The sequence below is a fragment of the Enhydra lutris genome, unplaced genomic scaffold (genome assembly GCF_002288905.1).
Source record: "Enhydra lutris kenyoni isolate GAN:26980312 unplaced genomic scaffold, ASM228890v2 scaffoldscaffold54, whole genome shotgun sequence".
In the NCBI taxonomy this organism is placed as follows: Eukaryota; Metazoa; Chordata; class Mammalia; order Carnivora; family Mustelidae; genus Enhydra; species Enhydra lutris.
In genome coordinates, this window is record NW_019154138.1 from 6,243,625 (window position 1) to 6,259,656 (window position 16,032).

Here is a 16,032-nt window from a genome sequence, read left to right on the forward strand (position 1 = left end):
GGATTGGGGTGGGGGGTTTTGAGTATTTTTGACACACAATGTTACATTAGTTTCAGGTGTACAGCGCAGTGATTGGACAGGTCTATACTGTGCTCTCCACAAGTGCAGCTGCCATCTGTCACCACACAACACTGTCACAACTTCACTGATTTTATTCCCTGTGTGTTTTATTCCTGTGACTCAGGGCGCCTGGGTGGCTCCGTCAGTTAAGAGGCCAAGTCTTGATTTTTGGCTCAGGTCGTAATTCCAGGGTCACCGGATCAAGCCCCGCTTCAGGCTCTGCGCTGGGTGTGGAGCCTGCTTAGGATTCTCCCTCTCCCTCTATTCCGCCCCCCTTAATTAATTAATTAATTTTAAAAATTATCCCCTAACTTATTCATTCCGTAACTGGAGTCTATGTCTTCCATTCCCCTTCACCCATTGTGCCCATCTCCCCACCCTGGTTGGGGATTTTGAAGATTAAGTTTGGAAAAAATAGAAAATACCTTTATTTTCCTAGATTACATATTGAGATGGTAGTATTTTGGTTTAATTATGTTAGGCTATATTACTAAAATTAATGTCACCTGTTTCTTTTTTTGTTTGTTTGTTTAAAGATTTATTTATTTATTTATTTGAGAGAGAGAGAGAGATCACAAGTAGGCAGAGAGGCAGGCAGAGAGAGGAGGAAGCAGGCTCACTGCTGAGCAGAGAGCCCAATGCGGGGCTTGATCCCAAGACCCTGAGATCATGACCTGAGCCGAAGGCAGAGGCTTAACCCACTGAGCCACCCAGGCGCCCCTGTCACCTGTTTCTATTTTACCTTTTTTAATGCAGTTGCTAGAAAATATAAAGTTACATATGTGGCTTACATTATATTTCTGTTGGAGCCTGCTAGCCTAGAGGTTCTACAACTCCTACCACTTTTAGGAGTTCTGGGCCCAGAAAGTCATGGGAGAATCACTCGACTATCTTTTTCAGCATGGTGCTATCTCCCTCCCTTACTCCCAAAGTGACAAAGATTCACATGGAGCATCTCATTGTAATCGTAACCTTTCACTTACTTCCTCTGTTCTTTCCTTATCGTTCCCCTAATGTGGACGAGGGGCACTTCTGTAGTCTTCTAGAGTAATTGATGATGCGAAACTGTGAGGGTGCGAAAGTAACCTCATGAGAAAATGTCTTTGGACCTTCTGTTCCCTAGAACTCTTCTACACACGTATGCCTCACCGTATGGAAGAAAGCAAGAGGCCTCTTCCTGCATTCTTACCCCGTGAGAAAATGAGAAGTGGAGGACCTGTTTCACACCCCTCCTTAATATCTGAAATGAGGCTGTCTCTTTCATAATTGATTACGTTCTTTCAGTACAGACTCAGTCTATGAATAATTACCGATTTTAATGTGATCGCTGATTTTATTCTAATGTAGCTATTGTTACTAATTTTTTTTCCCTAGGGATTTCTTCCAGAGAGTATGTTTGAGCGTATTCTCACCGGTCCTGTTGTGAGAGAAGAAGTCAGCAGGCGTGGGCGACGGCCTAAAAGTGGAATTGCCAAGGCCACGACGGCGGCGGCGGCGGCGGCGGCAGCAACTGCCACCAGCGTGTCAGGCAATCCTTTGTTAGCCAACGGATTACTTCCAGGTGTGGATCTCACAACCCTTCAGGCCTTACAACAAAACCTACAAAACTTGCAGTCTCTGCAAGTAACCGCGGGGCTGATGGGAATGCCTGCCGGTCTGTCTTCTGGAGGAGAAGCTAAAAATGTGGCCACCATGTTCCCCATGCTGCTGTCAGGAATGACTGGCTTACCTAATCTGCTGGGCATGGGGGGGCTCCTGACAAAGCCTACTGAATCTGGAACCGAAGAGAAAAAGGGAAATGACTCGAAGGAGCTAGAAGGAAAAAAAGAAAGGACAGAGAGTCAAAATTCAGAGAACGGGGGAGAAAACTCCGTGTCGAGTTCTCCTTCCACGTCCTCTACTGCTGCATTAAGTACAGCTGCAGCCGCCAACCCGCTAGCTCTTAACCCACTACTGCTGTCTAATATACTCTACCCAGGGATGCTGCTCACTCCAGGCCTTAATCTCCACATGCCAACTTCGTCCCAGTCCAGTACTTTGGACGTACAGAAAAACAGAAACAGTGACTTGGGCTCGTCTAAGTCCCAGGAAGTAAAGGAGGAAGAGTCCAGAGGTAGAGACCAGGAGGACAAAGGGGGAACTGAAGCAAGTCCTCTCAACGAGAACAGCACAGATGAGGGTTCAGAGAAAGCTGATGCTTCGTCTGGATCTGACAGTACGTCGTCGTCGTCGGAGGATTCAGATTCGAGTAACGAAGACTGACTCCCAGACTGCACTTAAATTATGAACTGATTTTGGATTTTTTTTTCTTTAATTATGAATTGTAAATACCCCAGTGTTGAGTGCATCAATAACTTACTGACCGAACATTTCAGTTATTTGTTTAGAAGTGCAAACTGCTTTCAGAGACGTTTTGCATGTACTATTTCTTAAGATCCGTATAAGTTTCTGAACTCGTATGTACTATCAAATACATAAAGGTGTAAAATTACAACAAAAAGGCATTATAATTTTGTTGGGGGTTAATTTTATGAAAATTATGCTCCATGAGAGTTGTATATTTAATATATTTGCAGAGAACACAGCATACTTGATGCATATTTACTGATTTAATTTGAATATAGTTTTACAGCCTCCTTGACACCTATAATTTACAGATCAAAACTCAGCAATAATTTGGGCAGCTAATGAATGTCATGAAAGCTGTAGAGTCTACATCACCATCCACTGCTTTAATTCCATGAAAACGCTCTCGTGTCGTGATGCACTGCTGACGTTTCCAATTCAGGTACAAGTGTGTTTTAAAGAAGAAATAAGTTTCCCAATCAGCCAATTGAACTGGCTACCTGTTACCTCAGCTGAGTTAGTTTAGGAAGTTTACATTCGTTTCTAATTCTCTACTTGTTTTCAGGGGTTTTTTAAACGCATCCTCTATATCATGTTGATCTGGCAAGAAATCTGATTTGCTTTCGGCTGAGCTTAACTCTGATATCAGTAAAATTAAGTCCTACAAGAGTCCTGAGTCATGGGACTTTGGCGCCCTCTAGACATACTTAGTTTTACTTTTTCAAAGTTTGGCCTCCTCTAAAGAAATCATTCTGTCTCTGATGAGTAATGTCTGTTTCCAGGGTTCAGAAAAGGCAAACTCATGAAATACCACTGAGAAGATCTTTCCACACAGCATACTTCATGTAAAAGAAACCGTTGGTTTGCTTTATTCGTGTAGATTTCTCTTTGTGTTTTATGTCATGGAACTGTTCCAACATGAGCAGGTCTTAGTGATAAAGTAATATGCAGAATAGTCTAAATTCTTTTTTTTTTTTTTTCTTTTTTTTTAGTTGCTAGGTATAAGCAGACTAAATGTTGCCCAGAATCAGTGTTGGGTTATCAGTTTATATTAAATATACTGAGTTGGCCCATTTTGAATATGCACTTTGAATGATCTCAAAAAAATTTATACAAGTTATACCTGTCAACCACGAAAATGAAGCCCAAGGCTTCTGATCAATTTCTTAGAACCCTTTATCATGTAAAATTTGTTTGATATTTGATTTGTGATACAGTTTCTCCTGCTAAAGCTGCTATTAATTCCGACAAGATGGAGAGGTCCAGGATCACCTTCACGTACATTAAAAACAATTAGAACTGAATTGGACACAAAATAACATTTACATCCTAAGGAGAGAAAGATGTTAGCATTTTTCTGATACTTGGATAAGTCAGTGATAAAGTTTGCGAGGGGCTAAATTTAGGGGGGTAAGTACCCCACTTCTCTCCCACAGAAAAAAATAACTCAGTACATTTTGATAGAACTTTGTTGTTTCGTCATAAATCCAGCAATTATATTGGATTTTCCCAGATCTTTACCAGTAAATTATGTTTCTGTATGTAAGATAACTAATCCCTCACTAGAGAGACAGTGTTACATGTATTTACAAAATCATTTAAGTTCCATTGAGATTGTATTGATTTTTGTATTTTTCCCAAAATAGTACTTTGAATTGATAGTTCTTTATGCAATGTCTTAGCAATAGTCACTGTAATGCCCATCCAGGAGAAGTGGGTAGTAATTCTTCATCATGAAAATGATATATTACATATTTAGTATCTTCCCTTTGCAGTATTGCACTTTTGTTTAACTAGAACACACCTATGAGATAGCCAAAGTTTTTCAAACACCGTTAACTTAGTTTGCTGGTGGGGTATCTCAACACCATCCATACTTCCCTCTTTCCCTCTAGCTCTATCCACATAATCTTCATTCCTTTCTTTCCCCAATTAAAAAAAAAAAAAAAAGGGAAAAAAAAGCCCTAGATCTTGTCACTAAAAAGCTAATTTATATCAAATTTATGAGATAAAGTATTTTCCTAATTATGATCAGACAAATTTGGTTAACATCTTAGTGATTCTCTTTCTATGTAATAAGGCAATTACAGTTTTCAAAGCATTAAGGCTAATACTAACGTTAAACTTTCTCTCGGGTTTCAAGACACTTCTATTTAGTATTGATTGGGGAAAAGTTGTCCACCTGTCAGCTTAAAAAAAAATGCAAATATGGTTGTGTAAAGATAAGGGTTATAAGGAAAAAAATCAGTAGAATTACATAATACTAAAGTTGCAGTTAAAAGGATATCCAAGTATGTGTTGGTAGTTACTAAAAGAATTATAGCTGTTATTGCCTTGTATTTATAGCCCTTGTTTCAGGTTTCATGATTCAAGTCTTAGTCCAATTCTTCTTTTGGACATTTGCAATATTTACCAGTTGTGTTTTGTGTAGTCTGAATTTGCTTTCTGTAGTTGAGCAAACGTCTTAAAAAGTCATTTGTAATTTATTAAATTACTTTCTATGATGTTCTATAGAGCAAATGGAAGTTTAATTATTTTTTATTAAACATATTCTTTGACTACCCATGATGTCAGCCTCTGTACATGACAATACTCCTTTTTTTAATTGACTTTTATCTATAATTTATCTTAATCCAGTTGTGAAAGAAACCCTAGTCCTAAATCTCCAAAAGGAAAGTTACACCTTGGAAAATTTTTTAAAAGACAGAAGCTAGCTATAGTTCTATCCACTGTATCATTATTTCCTTAAGTTTTCTTCCCCTGACCTTTAAAAATGTCCAGAAAGACTCAAGAGATGTACCAAAGCTCATAAAGGAGTACATTTTGGATATCAGTAATTATTTTTCCCCTTGGTCTTAAGTGTCTTTCCTAATTAATCACTATTGTTTTTAGCGTTTTTGTAAACATGAAAGAAATTTAGTTTTCCCCTAATTAGAAAAGGAGAACAGTAGTCTCGTCATACACTCATTTAACTTGGAACCCATTTACCTGTACTTCTGTGCTTAGAAAACCTTTTTTTCCCCTTTTTTGTACAATGTAGCATATAAACACAAATCCATTACTTAGTCTAGTGCTCACCCAGAGGAACAGTAATCTGTGCCAGTGCTAGAGGAAGATTCAGCTATATTAGGTGTTTCTGAAAGAACATATACTATGTACAAAATGATGGATTCTGTGTTTTGTGAGCTATAGGAGGGAGAGTCATTTTTGACTACAAGTAATGTTCATCCTCTACAACAAATTTAGAACTTAGTCTCTATGTAAATACAACTCCAGTACATAAGCTTTTTATTTTAAAATGCAGAAAAGCACAAAGAAAAAAATATTTAAATCCTCATAAACCCACCCTGAGATCAATACTGTTCAGATAGATACCCAATGTTCTTATATGTATGTGATATACAAGTAGTGGGTTGAGTCGCGTCATCCAAAAATCTATGTCAACCCAGAATCTCAGAATGTGACCTCAATTGGAAATAGGGGCTTGGCAGCTGTAATGAGTTAAGACACAGTTATACTAGGTGAGGGTGGGCCCTAGATCCAGTGACTGGTTCCCCATAAGAAGAGGAGAGGACACCCAGCCAAAGGGAAAAAAGACATGAGCCAACAAGCAGAGATTGGAGTGATACAGATGTAACCAAGCAACACCAAGGATTGTCAGCAATCACCAGAAGCTAGGACAGCAGCGTGGAACAGATGCTCCTTCAGAGCCTGTAGAAGGAAGCAACCCAGCCGACACCTGGATTTTGGACTTCTGGCCTGGATTGTGGGAGAATAAATTTCTGTTATTTTAAGCCACCCTGTTTGTGATGATTTGTTATGGTAGCCCTAGGAAACTTACACAACACATTTCCTTATTAAAGCAGTATTATATGGGACATAATATTTACTATTCTGACCTTAACATACTGACCCATGTCAATAAGCACCCTGTGTTGTGATGTTTAATACACAGTATTGTCGCCTACATATGTAATTTATTTAACCATGTACTTTAAAATGGACATTGGGGTTTAAATATGAATCTTTTGTGTCCATCCCGAGGACTTCCTTAATCCCTAGAAGTGAAACAACTTCCTCTGTTTTTCGGGATTTTGATTTGTGCCGCCAAGTTTACAACGATGCGATACGTAGCCGTTTATACTACCCCTGCAGCATACGTTTTGTGCATGCTCACCCCAAAATCTTAACCAATACTGTGTATTGTCTTTTGCAGTAATCTTTGCCAAATTAATAGGCAAAAAATACCATCTTGATGAATTCTTAAATTATTCATTTTTCTTACTAAAAAATAAGACCTACATATTCTAGAAAACAGGGAGGCGGCGGGGGGGGGGGTTGAGGAGGAGTTGGAGAAGCACAAAGTCAACCAAAACCCCCATGATGTTGAATGCTCAGAGATAACTGTTAACCTTTGTTTTGGGTCATTTTTCTTTGCATATACATATTATATATTATTTTGATAAGAATGGAGTTATACTGTACATACATTTTGTAACTTCTCATTTATTATATCATGATAATATCCCCATGTCATTAAAGAATCTTCCACAGCATGTTTAAGGACTTTCTCATTCCACTATATACATGCAACATAATCTGTATAATGCCCAATTATTGAACACTTAGAAATTTTTCGGTTTGGGGCTAAACAATGATATGTATGTAATTAAGTTTCTTCATATACTTAGGATTTTTTCATTAAAAGAAATACCTAGGCATGAAATAGTTTGAATTTAAGACCAATTGGATTGTACTGTTTTCTACCCCAACGGCAGAGCATAAAACTACTTCTTTCCCTGTGTCTCTTTAGCACCCTTGGGCATTAGAATAATTTTTAATCTTTGTCAATTTGATAGACAAAAAAATAGATTCTTGTTTTAGTTTACATTTCTTTGATTATTAGTAATATAAAGTCTTTCGTATCTCTTCATAAGGCCATTTGTATTCTGTGTATTAATTGTTCGTGTTCTCTGTGCGATATCTGTTATATAAGAGGTAAATATTTTTCCCAATTTGCCTGTGGATTTTGCTTTTTTTTTAATGTGCAAGTTTTACATTTTTATGTGGTCATTTTGATATCCATTTTTTCCACATTTAAGTTCCTGATGTTTTTCCACAGAAAAATCTTTTTACCCCCAAATTCTATACATGTTTACTTTTTTTTTTTAATATTTAGCACCTTTTTTGACTTAGAATTTATTTTGGTAACAGACATACGGTATAAGATAAGAATCCTAATTTGAATTTATTAATAATTGTGCAGTATCCCAGCATTATTTAATATATAATGTCTCCACTGATTTGACATGCCTTCATTGATCATAATTGAATAATTCATGTACACATATGTGAATTATTTAGATATATATGAATGATTTAAGTCATAAATATGCATGATGTATCTATGATATATCATGTAAACAGTAAACATAAAACTGGAGAGGCTATACTAATAAAAGATTAGCTTGAAAACAAACGTTGCTAGAAATTAATGAGAACATTTTATATGGTTATAAGGGTCATTCTATCAGGAACATATAACACTTACATAGACACCTACAACAGACCGACAAAACACAAGCAGCAATAACTAACAAAACTGAAACTCAATGACAATGCTTGGAGACTTCAAAATCTCACTTTCAATAATGGATAGAACAAGTAGGCAAACGGCCAACAAGAAAACAGAAGCCCAAGCAACACCATAAACCAACTGGCCCTAAGAAGCATTTGTTGAACACACCACCAAATAATAGCAAAAAAAAAATCTTCTAGGGCACCCAAGACCGTTCTCCAGAATAGATGAAACAAGTGTCTAATTTTAAAAGAGTTATCCATACTAAGTATATTCTCCAGCCACAATGGAATGAAATTTGAAATCAGTTACAAAGCATGGATATTCACAAACACGTGGAAATGAAACAACACACTCATAAATAACCTGAGTCCTAGCAATCTCAATCTCAAAGCTAGAAAATAATTTGAGATGAATGAAAACAAATACACAACATACCAAAACATAGAGACATAGCCAAGATGGTGCATGAAAGGAAATGTGTAAGTGTAAACATCTACAGCAAGGAAAAAAAAATTTGAGGGGAGCCTGGGTGGCTCAGTCAATTAAGCGTCTGCCGTCAGCTCAGGTCATGATCCCAGAGTCCTGGGATGGAGCCCCCAAATGAGCTCCCTGCTCCTCGGAGAGCCTGCTTCTCCCTCTCCCATTCCCCCTGCTTGTGTTCCCTCTCTTGCTGTGTCTCTCTCTGTCATATAAATAAGTAAAATCTTCAAAAAAAAAAAAAAATGTCAAATCGATGTAAATTTCTTCCTTAAGAAACTAGGAAAAGATAGAATTAAACCCAAAGCAAGAAATTAGGAAATAAAGACTTGAGCCTGAGGAATGAAATGGAAAGTAGAGACAATTTATAAAACCAAAAGGTAGGTCTTCAAAAAAAAACCCCAATAAAACTGAAAACCCTTCAGCTAGACTGATCAGTTTAAAAAAAAAAAAAAAAGCTTCAAATTACTAGATTCAAAAATGAAAGGGGACATTCCTACCATCCTTAGAGAAATAAAAAGGATCATTTGGAACCTTGTGAATAATTGTATGCCAATAAGTTAGATAAAACTAGAGGAAATGGAAAATTCTGAGGCACAAATTAGTGACACCGAATCAAGAAAAAAATGGAGACTATAACAAAATAAAGAGTATAATAAAGTACTGAGATTAAATGACTAACAGCAACAAAAAACATGACAAAATCCCTGGATGAGGAGGCTTCACTGAAGGGAGAAGAAAAAAGAGCACCTTTTCCTCATTAGTTTTATGAGGCCAGTATTATCCTGAGACCAAAGCCAAACATACTACAAGGAAACCGCCGGTGGATAGCCCTTACGACTATAAAATGCAAGAATTTTTAACAAATTGCTAGCAAAATGAATCCGGCAACATATTAAAAGTATTATACTCCCTGACCAAGTTGGTTTATCCCAGGATTGCAAAATTGCTTCAACAGACAAGAAGCAACCGATGTACTATTAACAGAGAAAGGGGGGTGGGACCACATAATTATTGCAATAGATGCAGAAAAAAAAACATTTCAAAGGGAAGCGGGCGGGGCGATGGGGTCAATGGGGGATGGGCGTTAAGGAGGGCACTTGTAAGGGGCACTGGGTGTTGTATGCAAGTGATGAAGCACCAAATTCAACCTCTGGAACTAATAATACACTATATGTTAACACAGGAATATAAATAAAACCTAAAGAGAAAAGTTATTGGTTTAAAAAAAAGACATTTCATAAATTCAACACTTTTTCGTGATTTAAAAACAAAAAGGGTAGGGACAGGAGAGAACTTCCTCAAGCTGACAAAGGGCATCTATAAAATACCCATAACTAACATCATACTTAATAAAGACCAAATTTTTTTTTTAAGAGAGAGAGTAAATGAGGGGGAGGGGCACAAGAAGAGGGAGAGAGAGAATCTCCGGAGGGTTCCACTCGCAGAGCCCCATGCAGGGCTTGATCTCAGGACTCTGAGATCAAGACCTGAGCCACAAATCAAGAGTCGGTCGCTTAACCTGCTGAACCACCCAGGCGCCCTAACAACTGAATATCTTCTAAGTCAAGACCAGACCAGGGTGTCCACTCCTGGCACTTTCATCGAACCTTGTTCTGGAGGTTCTAATCAGGGCAATAAGTCAAGAAAAGGAGAAAAAGACATCCAGGCTGGAAGCCAGAAGGAAAACTCTCTATTTGTGGACGACATGGTCTTGTAAATAGAAAATCCTAAGAAAGTCACTAAAAAACAAGCAGCCGTTAGAACTAATAAACAATTTCAGCAAGGCTGCAGGATACAAGTTTAATATAGAAAAATCAATTGGATTTCTGTACACAGGCAAAAATAATCAGTAAATGAAATTTAAAAAATGAATTTATGATAGCATAAACAAGAAATACTCGGAGTAAGTTTAACAGAAGAAGTGCAAAACCTGTATACTGGAAACTACAAATATCGTTGCAAGAAATTACAGAGGACTCAATAAATGAGAAGAACCCCCAAACTAATCCACAGAGTCTACGCAGAGCCTATCAAAACCCTAGCTGGCGTCTTTACAGAAATTGACAACTGGATTCCAAAATTCATATAGAAATGCAAGGACGAAGAGGCAAAATAATTCTTTTTTAAAAAATATTTTTTGGGGGCACCTGGGTGGCTCAGTGGGTTAAGCCTCTGCCTTCGGCTCAGGTTGTGGTCTCAGGGTCCTGGGATCGAGCCCCGCATCAGGCTCTCTGCTTGGCGGGGAGTCTGCTGCCCCCTCTCCCTCTGCCTGCCTCTCTGCCTACTTGTGATCTCTCTCTCTCTCATTCTCTTTCTCTCTCTCTCTGTCAAATAAATAAATAAATAAAAATCTTAAAAAAATATATATATATATATATTTTTAGGGACGCCTGGGTGGCTCAGTCGGTTTTTAAGCCGCTGCCTTTGGCTGCTGTCATGATCCCAGGGTGCTGGGATGGAGTCCTTGCTCAGCACGCGGAGCCTGCTTCTCTCTCAGCCTCTGCCTGCTTGTGCGCTTTCTCGCTCTCTCTCTCTGTCTCTGACAAATAGATAAATAAAATCTTTAAAAAATGTATTTTTTTAAAAATTTATTTATTTGAGACAGAGAGAGAGCACAAGCAGCAGGGAGGGCAGAGGGAGAGGGACAAGCAGACGCTCACTGAACAGGGAGCCTAACTCAGGGCTTGATTCTGGGATCATGACTTGAACGGAAGGCAGACGTTTAACCAATCGAGCCACCTAGGAGCCCCCAAAACGATTCTTTTTTTAAGTACAAAGTTGGAGGACTCATATTTCCTAATTTCAAAACCTCAAGGTGGTGTGGCATAGAAGTTGGGATAGGAATAAGGATCAATGGAACAGAAATGAGAATTTAGAAATAAACCCTTCCACTTAAGGTCACCTGGTTTTTCAAAAGGATGCAAAGACAATTCAGTGCGGGACAGGACATTCAGAACAACTATATCTCTGCATACGAAAGAATAATGTTGCACCTTTCCCTATACCACACCCAAAAAGTAACTCAGAATACATACAGACCTAAATGCAAGAGATAAAACTCTTAGAAGAAAACTCGGGGACGAATCCTTGTGATCTTAGGTTAGGCCAAAACTCGAAGAGAAAATAAATACACTGGACTTTATCCAAATGAAAATCTAGTTCTTCAGAGTGTACCTTCAAGAAAGTGAAAAGACAACCCGCAGAACTGGGGGAAATATTGCAAATCATGTCGCTGATAAAGACCTTGTATCAGAAAATAGGAAGAACTCTTTTTTTTTTTAAGATTTTTTAAAAAATTTATTTGACAGACAGAAATCACAAGTAGGCAGAGAAGCAGGCAGAGAGAGAGAGAGAGAGAGAGAGGAGGAAGCAGGTTCCTTGCTGAGCAGAGAGCCCATTGTGGGGCTTGATCCCAGGACCCTGGGATCATGACCTGAGCTGAAGGCAGAGGCTTAACCCACTGAGCCACCCAGGTGCCCCAGAAAATAGGAAGAACTCTTACAACCCAGCAATAGAGACAAAAACCTAGTTGTGAAATGGGCAAAAGATTTGAACAGATGTTTCTCTAAGGAAGACATACATATGGCTAATAAGCACCTGAGATGTTCAGTATCCTTATCTATCAGATAAATGCCAATCAGAATTAAAAAGAGCTAGAACTTCATGCCCCTTAGGATGGACAGAATCAAAAAGACAGGCGGTAAGTATCAGCAAAGATGTGGAGAAGTGAGAACCCTCATATGGTGCTGGAGAGAATGTGCAATGGTGCGACAGTTTTGGAACACGTTTTTGCAATCCCTGGTGGTATTGCCGTATGACTCAGCGATTCTATTCTTTTTTTTTTTTTTTTTAAGATTTTATTTATTTATTTGACAGACAGAGATCACGAGTAGGCAGAGAGGCAGGCGGAGAGAGAGAGGGAAGCAGGCTCCCCGCTGAGCAGAGAGCCCCATGCGGGGCTCGATCCCAAGACCCCGAGATCATGACCTGAGCCGAAGGCAGAGGCTTTAACCCACTGAGCCACCCAGGCGCCCCTTAGCGATTTTATTCTTAATTATAGACCCAAAGTAATGAAAACATATGCCCAAGCAAACAAATATTCACATTAGTGTCATTCATAATAGCCCCGAAATATAAAGAACCTAAAGGTCCATCAGCTGATAAATGGATAAATAAAATGTGATATATCCATATAATAGAATATTATTCACCAATTAAAAGGCATGAAGTAGGGACACCTGGGACTCTCAGTCGGTCAAGCGCCTGCCTTTGGTTCGGGTCATGACCAGGGTACTGGGACTGAGTCCCGCATCGGGCTCCCTGCTCTGCAGGAAGCCTGTTTCTCCCTCTCCCTCTGCCTGCTGCTCCCCCTGCTTGTGCTCTCTCTGTCAAATAAATAAAATCTTAAAAAAAATTTTTTTTAAATAATAAAAGGCATGAAGTATAATACATGCTCCAACACGGATAATCTTTAAAATATTATGCTAAGTGAAAGAAGCCAGTAAGAAAAGATCACATACTGTATGATTCTATTTATATGAAGTGCCCTGAATAGGCAAATTTTCTGTATAGATGAAAAGTAGATTCATGGTTGCCCAGGGCTCAGCGTGTTGGACTGCTACTGGGTATGGTTTTTTGCTTTTTTTAAGATTTTATTTATTTATTTGACAAGTAGGCAGAGAGGCAGGCAGAGAGAGAGGAGGAAGCAGGCTCCCCAATGAGCAGAGAGCCCGATGCAGGGCTTGATCCCAGGACCCTAAAATCATGACCTGAGCCGAAGGCAGATGCCTAACTCACTGAGCCACCCAGGCACCCCTTGTTTTTTTTTTTTTTTTTTTTTTAATAAAATGTTGCAAATATTCCAAGAACAGATTTTAGGTTGTTGCTTTAATATGAGTATACTAAAAACTACTGACTTGGGGGGCCTGGGTGGCTCTGTGATTAAGCGTCTGCCAGGGTCCTGAGATCAGCCCCACATCAGACTCCCAGCTTGGCAGGAAGCCTACTTCTCCCTCTCCCACTCCCCCAGCTTGTGTTCCCTCTCTCGCTGTGTCTCTCTCCATCAAATAAACAAAAAATCTTAAAAAGAAAAAAAAAAAAAAAAAAACCCTACTGAATTGTATCCTTTAAAGGGGTGCATTGTATGGTATGTGGATTGTGTCTCAATAAAGTTGTTTTAAAACACACAAGGTGAGGGTGCCTGGGTGGCTCAGTGGGTTAAAGCCTCTGCCTTTGGCTCAGGTCATGATCTCAGGGACCTGTGATCGAGCCCCGCATCGAGCCCCGCATCGGGCTCTCTGCTCAGCAGGGAGCCTGCTTCCTCCTCTCTCTCTGCCTGACTCTCTGCCTACTTGTGATCTGTCTGTCTAATAAATAAATAAGTAAAAATCTTAAAAAAAAAAAAAACCCACAGAAGGTGAAATTTACAAACTCAGTGTAAAATCTTTTAAATTTTAACCTCAATGAACTCAATCATTTCCCCCCAGGTATCTCACACCAACGGGCCTCCTCAGAGCTCTTATTACAGAAGCCACTGCTCCCTCTACCTACAACTTTTGCTGATCCTTGAGGTTCAGACTGCCTAGCAGTTCCGCTACTTAAGAGCAGGCCCTGGGGGCCAAGAAGAAAAGCAAGAGTTCTGGAACCCCTTTTCCTCTCCTGTGCCTTTACTTCCAAGGTGAGATCAGGAAACTTACATCTCTTCCCTGCCCTCCACTTGAACTCCAGCCTAGAATATCGGATTTACTACGTGACGCCTCCACGTGCTTGTCCAAATGGTATCTCAAATATAAACGGGCAAACCCAGACTCCTGATTACTCCTCTCCACACTTTGAGTTGCTCAGACCTAACGTGTGTCATCCTTGACAACTGCCCCCTCCCCACCCCTCCGTACTCAATCCATCAACAAATCCTGTTCTGTATTTCCATTTTTTAAGGTGAAGGGAATGAATTCAACATATGCCTATAATTTTGCATTCTCACAAAATCCACTAAGTTATAGTAAAGGGAATTCTTTTACTGATTTTTAAATTTTTTTAAAGGTTTTACTTATTTGAAAGAGAACACAAGAGAGTAAGAGAGAGAGAGCTCAAGGATGAGCGGGAGGGCAGGGAGGGGAGGGCGGAGAGGGAGGTGCAGGGAGCCTGCCTGCACTTGATCCAGGACCCTGAGATCATGACCTGAGCTGAAGGCAGATGCTTAACTGACTGAGTCACCCAGGAGCTCTAAGGAAATTCTTTTAAATGACAAACCCATAGTACAGGGAGAATGGGGGCGGGGAGGGGGTGGACAGTTGCAAAATTTAGGAAACTGAAGCAGACCACTGAAAATTAACACAAGTCTCCAAAAAAGCTAAATCCCAAATTGAGAGTAGGAGAAGCTGAAAACTGGGAGTTCCTTTCTATTTGCTAAATGGGATGCTGCCAGATTCATGCATTGCTTAGGAAAACTAATCTGATCTTCAGGAAAGAGAAAGAAAAAGAGAAAAGAGAGAAAGAGAAAGAAAAAGAGAGAGAGAGAAAGAGGGACGAAGGAAGGAAGGGAGAGAGGGAGGAAGGGAAAGGGAGGAGAAGGGAGGGAAGGGAAAGGAAGGGAAGAAAGGGGAAAAGAGGAAAGGGAAAGGAAAGCTGAAAACGAATCCAAGTTACCTTTCTTTATCCTGAAAAAGTTTAAGAATTAGCAAACTAAATTCATCTACAACTAAGGATAAAAGAGCGACTATTAACAGAAAAAGTAAAAGTCTTAGAACTACTTCCCCACTCTTAGCCCTGTCTCTGCAGAGGTCTGGAGGTCTGTTCCATGGAAAACTGTTTCTGTACTGGAGGGCCCCTTGCTCGAGCAAGGAAGTCAGCACCACATGGAAACAAAAGGATTAAGTGACTGACACTGCAACTTAATATCCTGAGCCATCTCCCCCTAATTGGCTCCTAGAATTCTGGCATTCAGACTTACATCTCGCAGCAGGAGATTAAAAGACAATTCACTGGAGACTGAGAAAATATTTTGATTTTTTTTAAAGTTTTTATTTACGTATTTGTGTGAGAAAGAGAGAGAGCACACAAGCAGGAGAGGCAGAGGCAGAGAGAGAAGCTGGCTCCATCCCCCCCGCCCCCCCCCAATCCAACAAGGAGCCTGACGCGGGACTGGATCCCAGGACTCTAGGTTTCCTGGGTTACCCAGGCACCCCAGCACCACAATCTAATTTTAGAACATTTATATCACCCTAAAAAGAAACCTCATGTCCATTTGCACCCTAAAGAGTTTTATTCTCCAATTTTTAATTATGAGCTGATTGCCAAAATTTACCAGATATCAGAGGAAAACTTTTAACACAGAAGATAGAAATCTAAACAAAGAGCAAGGAACAGAAACTGCAGAGAGGAAATCTTTCCAAAAGCTTTCAAAGAGATGAGAATTGCATTCATGAGAGAAAAAAGAAGAGGGGAAAAAATGTATATTAGCATATGTATAATATATGTTAGCAATAGAATATATTTATATAGAATTAAGAGAACAAAAAGTCAATAAAAACGTGATAGCAGAAACGAAAATTCAACAGAACTGT

General features: G+C 39.4%; 1 protein-coding gene across 6 annotated transcripts in view; it reads left to right on the forward strand.

Moving 5' to 3' along the window:
• Positions 1–4,974, forward strand: part of LOC111157319 (chromodomain helicase DNA binding protein 9) — a 146,646-nt gene extending 141,672 nt beyond the window's left edge. For 4 of the 6 annotated variants that reach the window (XM_022518623.1, XM_022518626.1, XM_022518627.1 and 1 more), the window contains exon 38: positions 1,435–4,974. In XM_022518623.1, the coding sequence (XP_022374331.1) occupies positions 1,435–2,322 (888 nt within the window). In that variant the 3' untranslated portion in view covers positions 2,323–4,974. The remainder of the gene's footprint in view (positions 1–1,434) is intronic. The other 2 variants (XM_022518624.1, XM_022518625.1) reach the window with 1 other exon arrangement.
• The last annotated feature ends 11,058 nt before the right edge of the window (positions 4,975–16,032 follow it).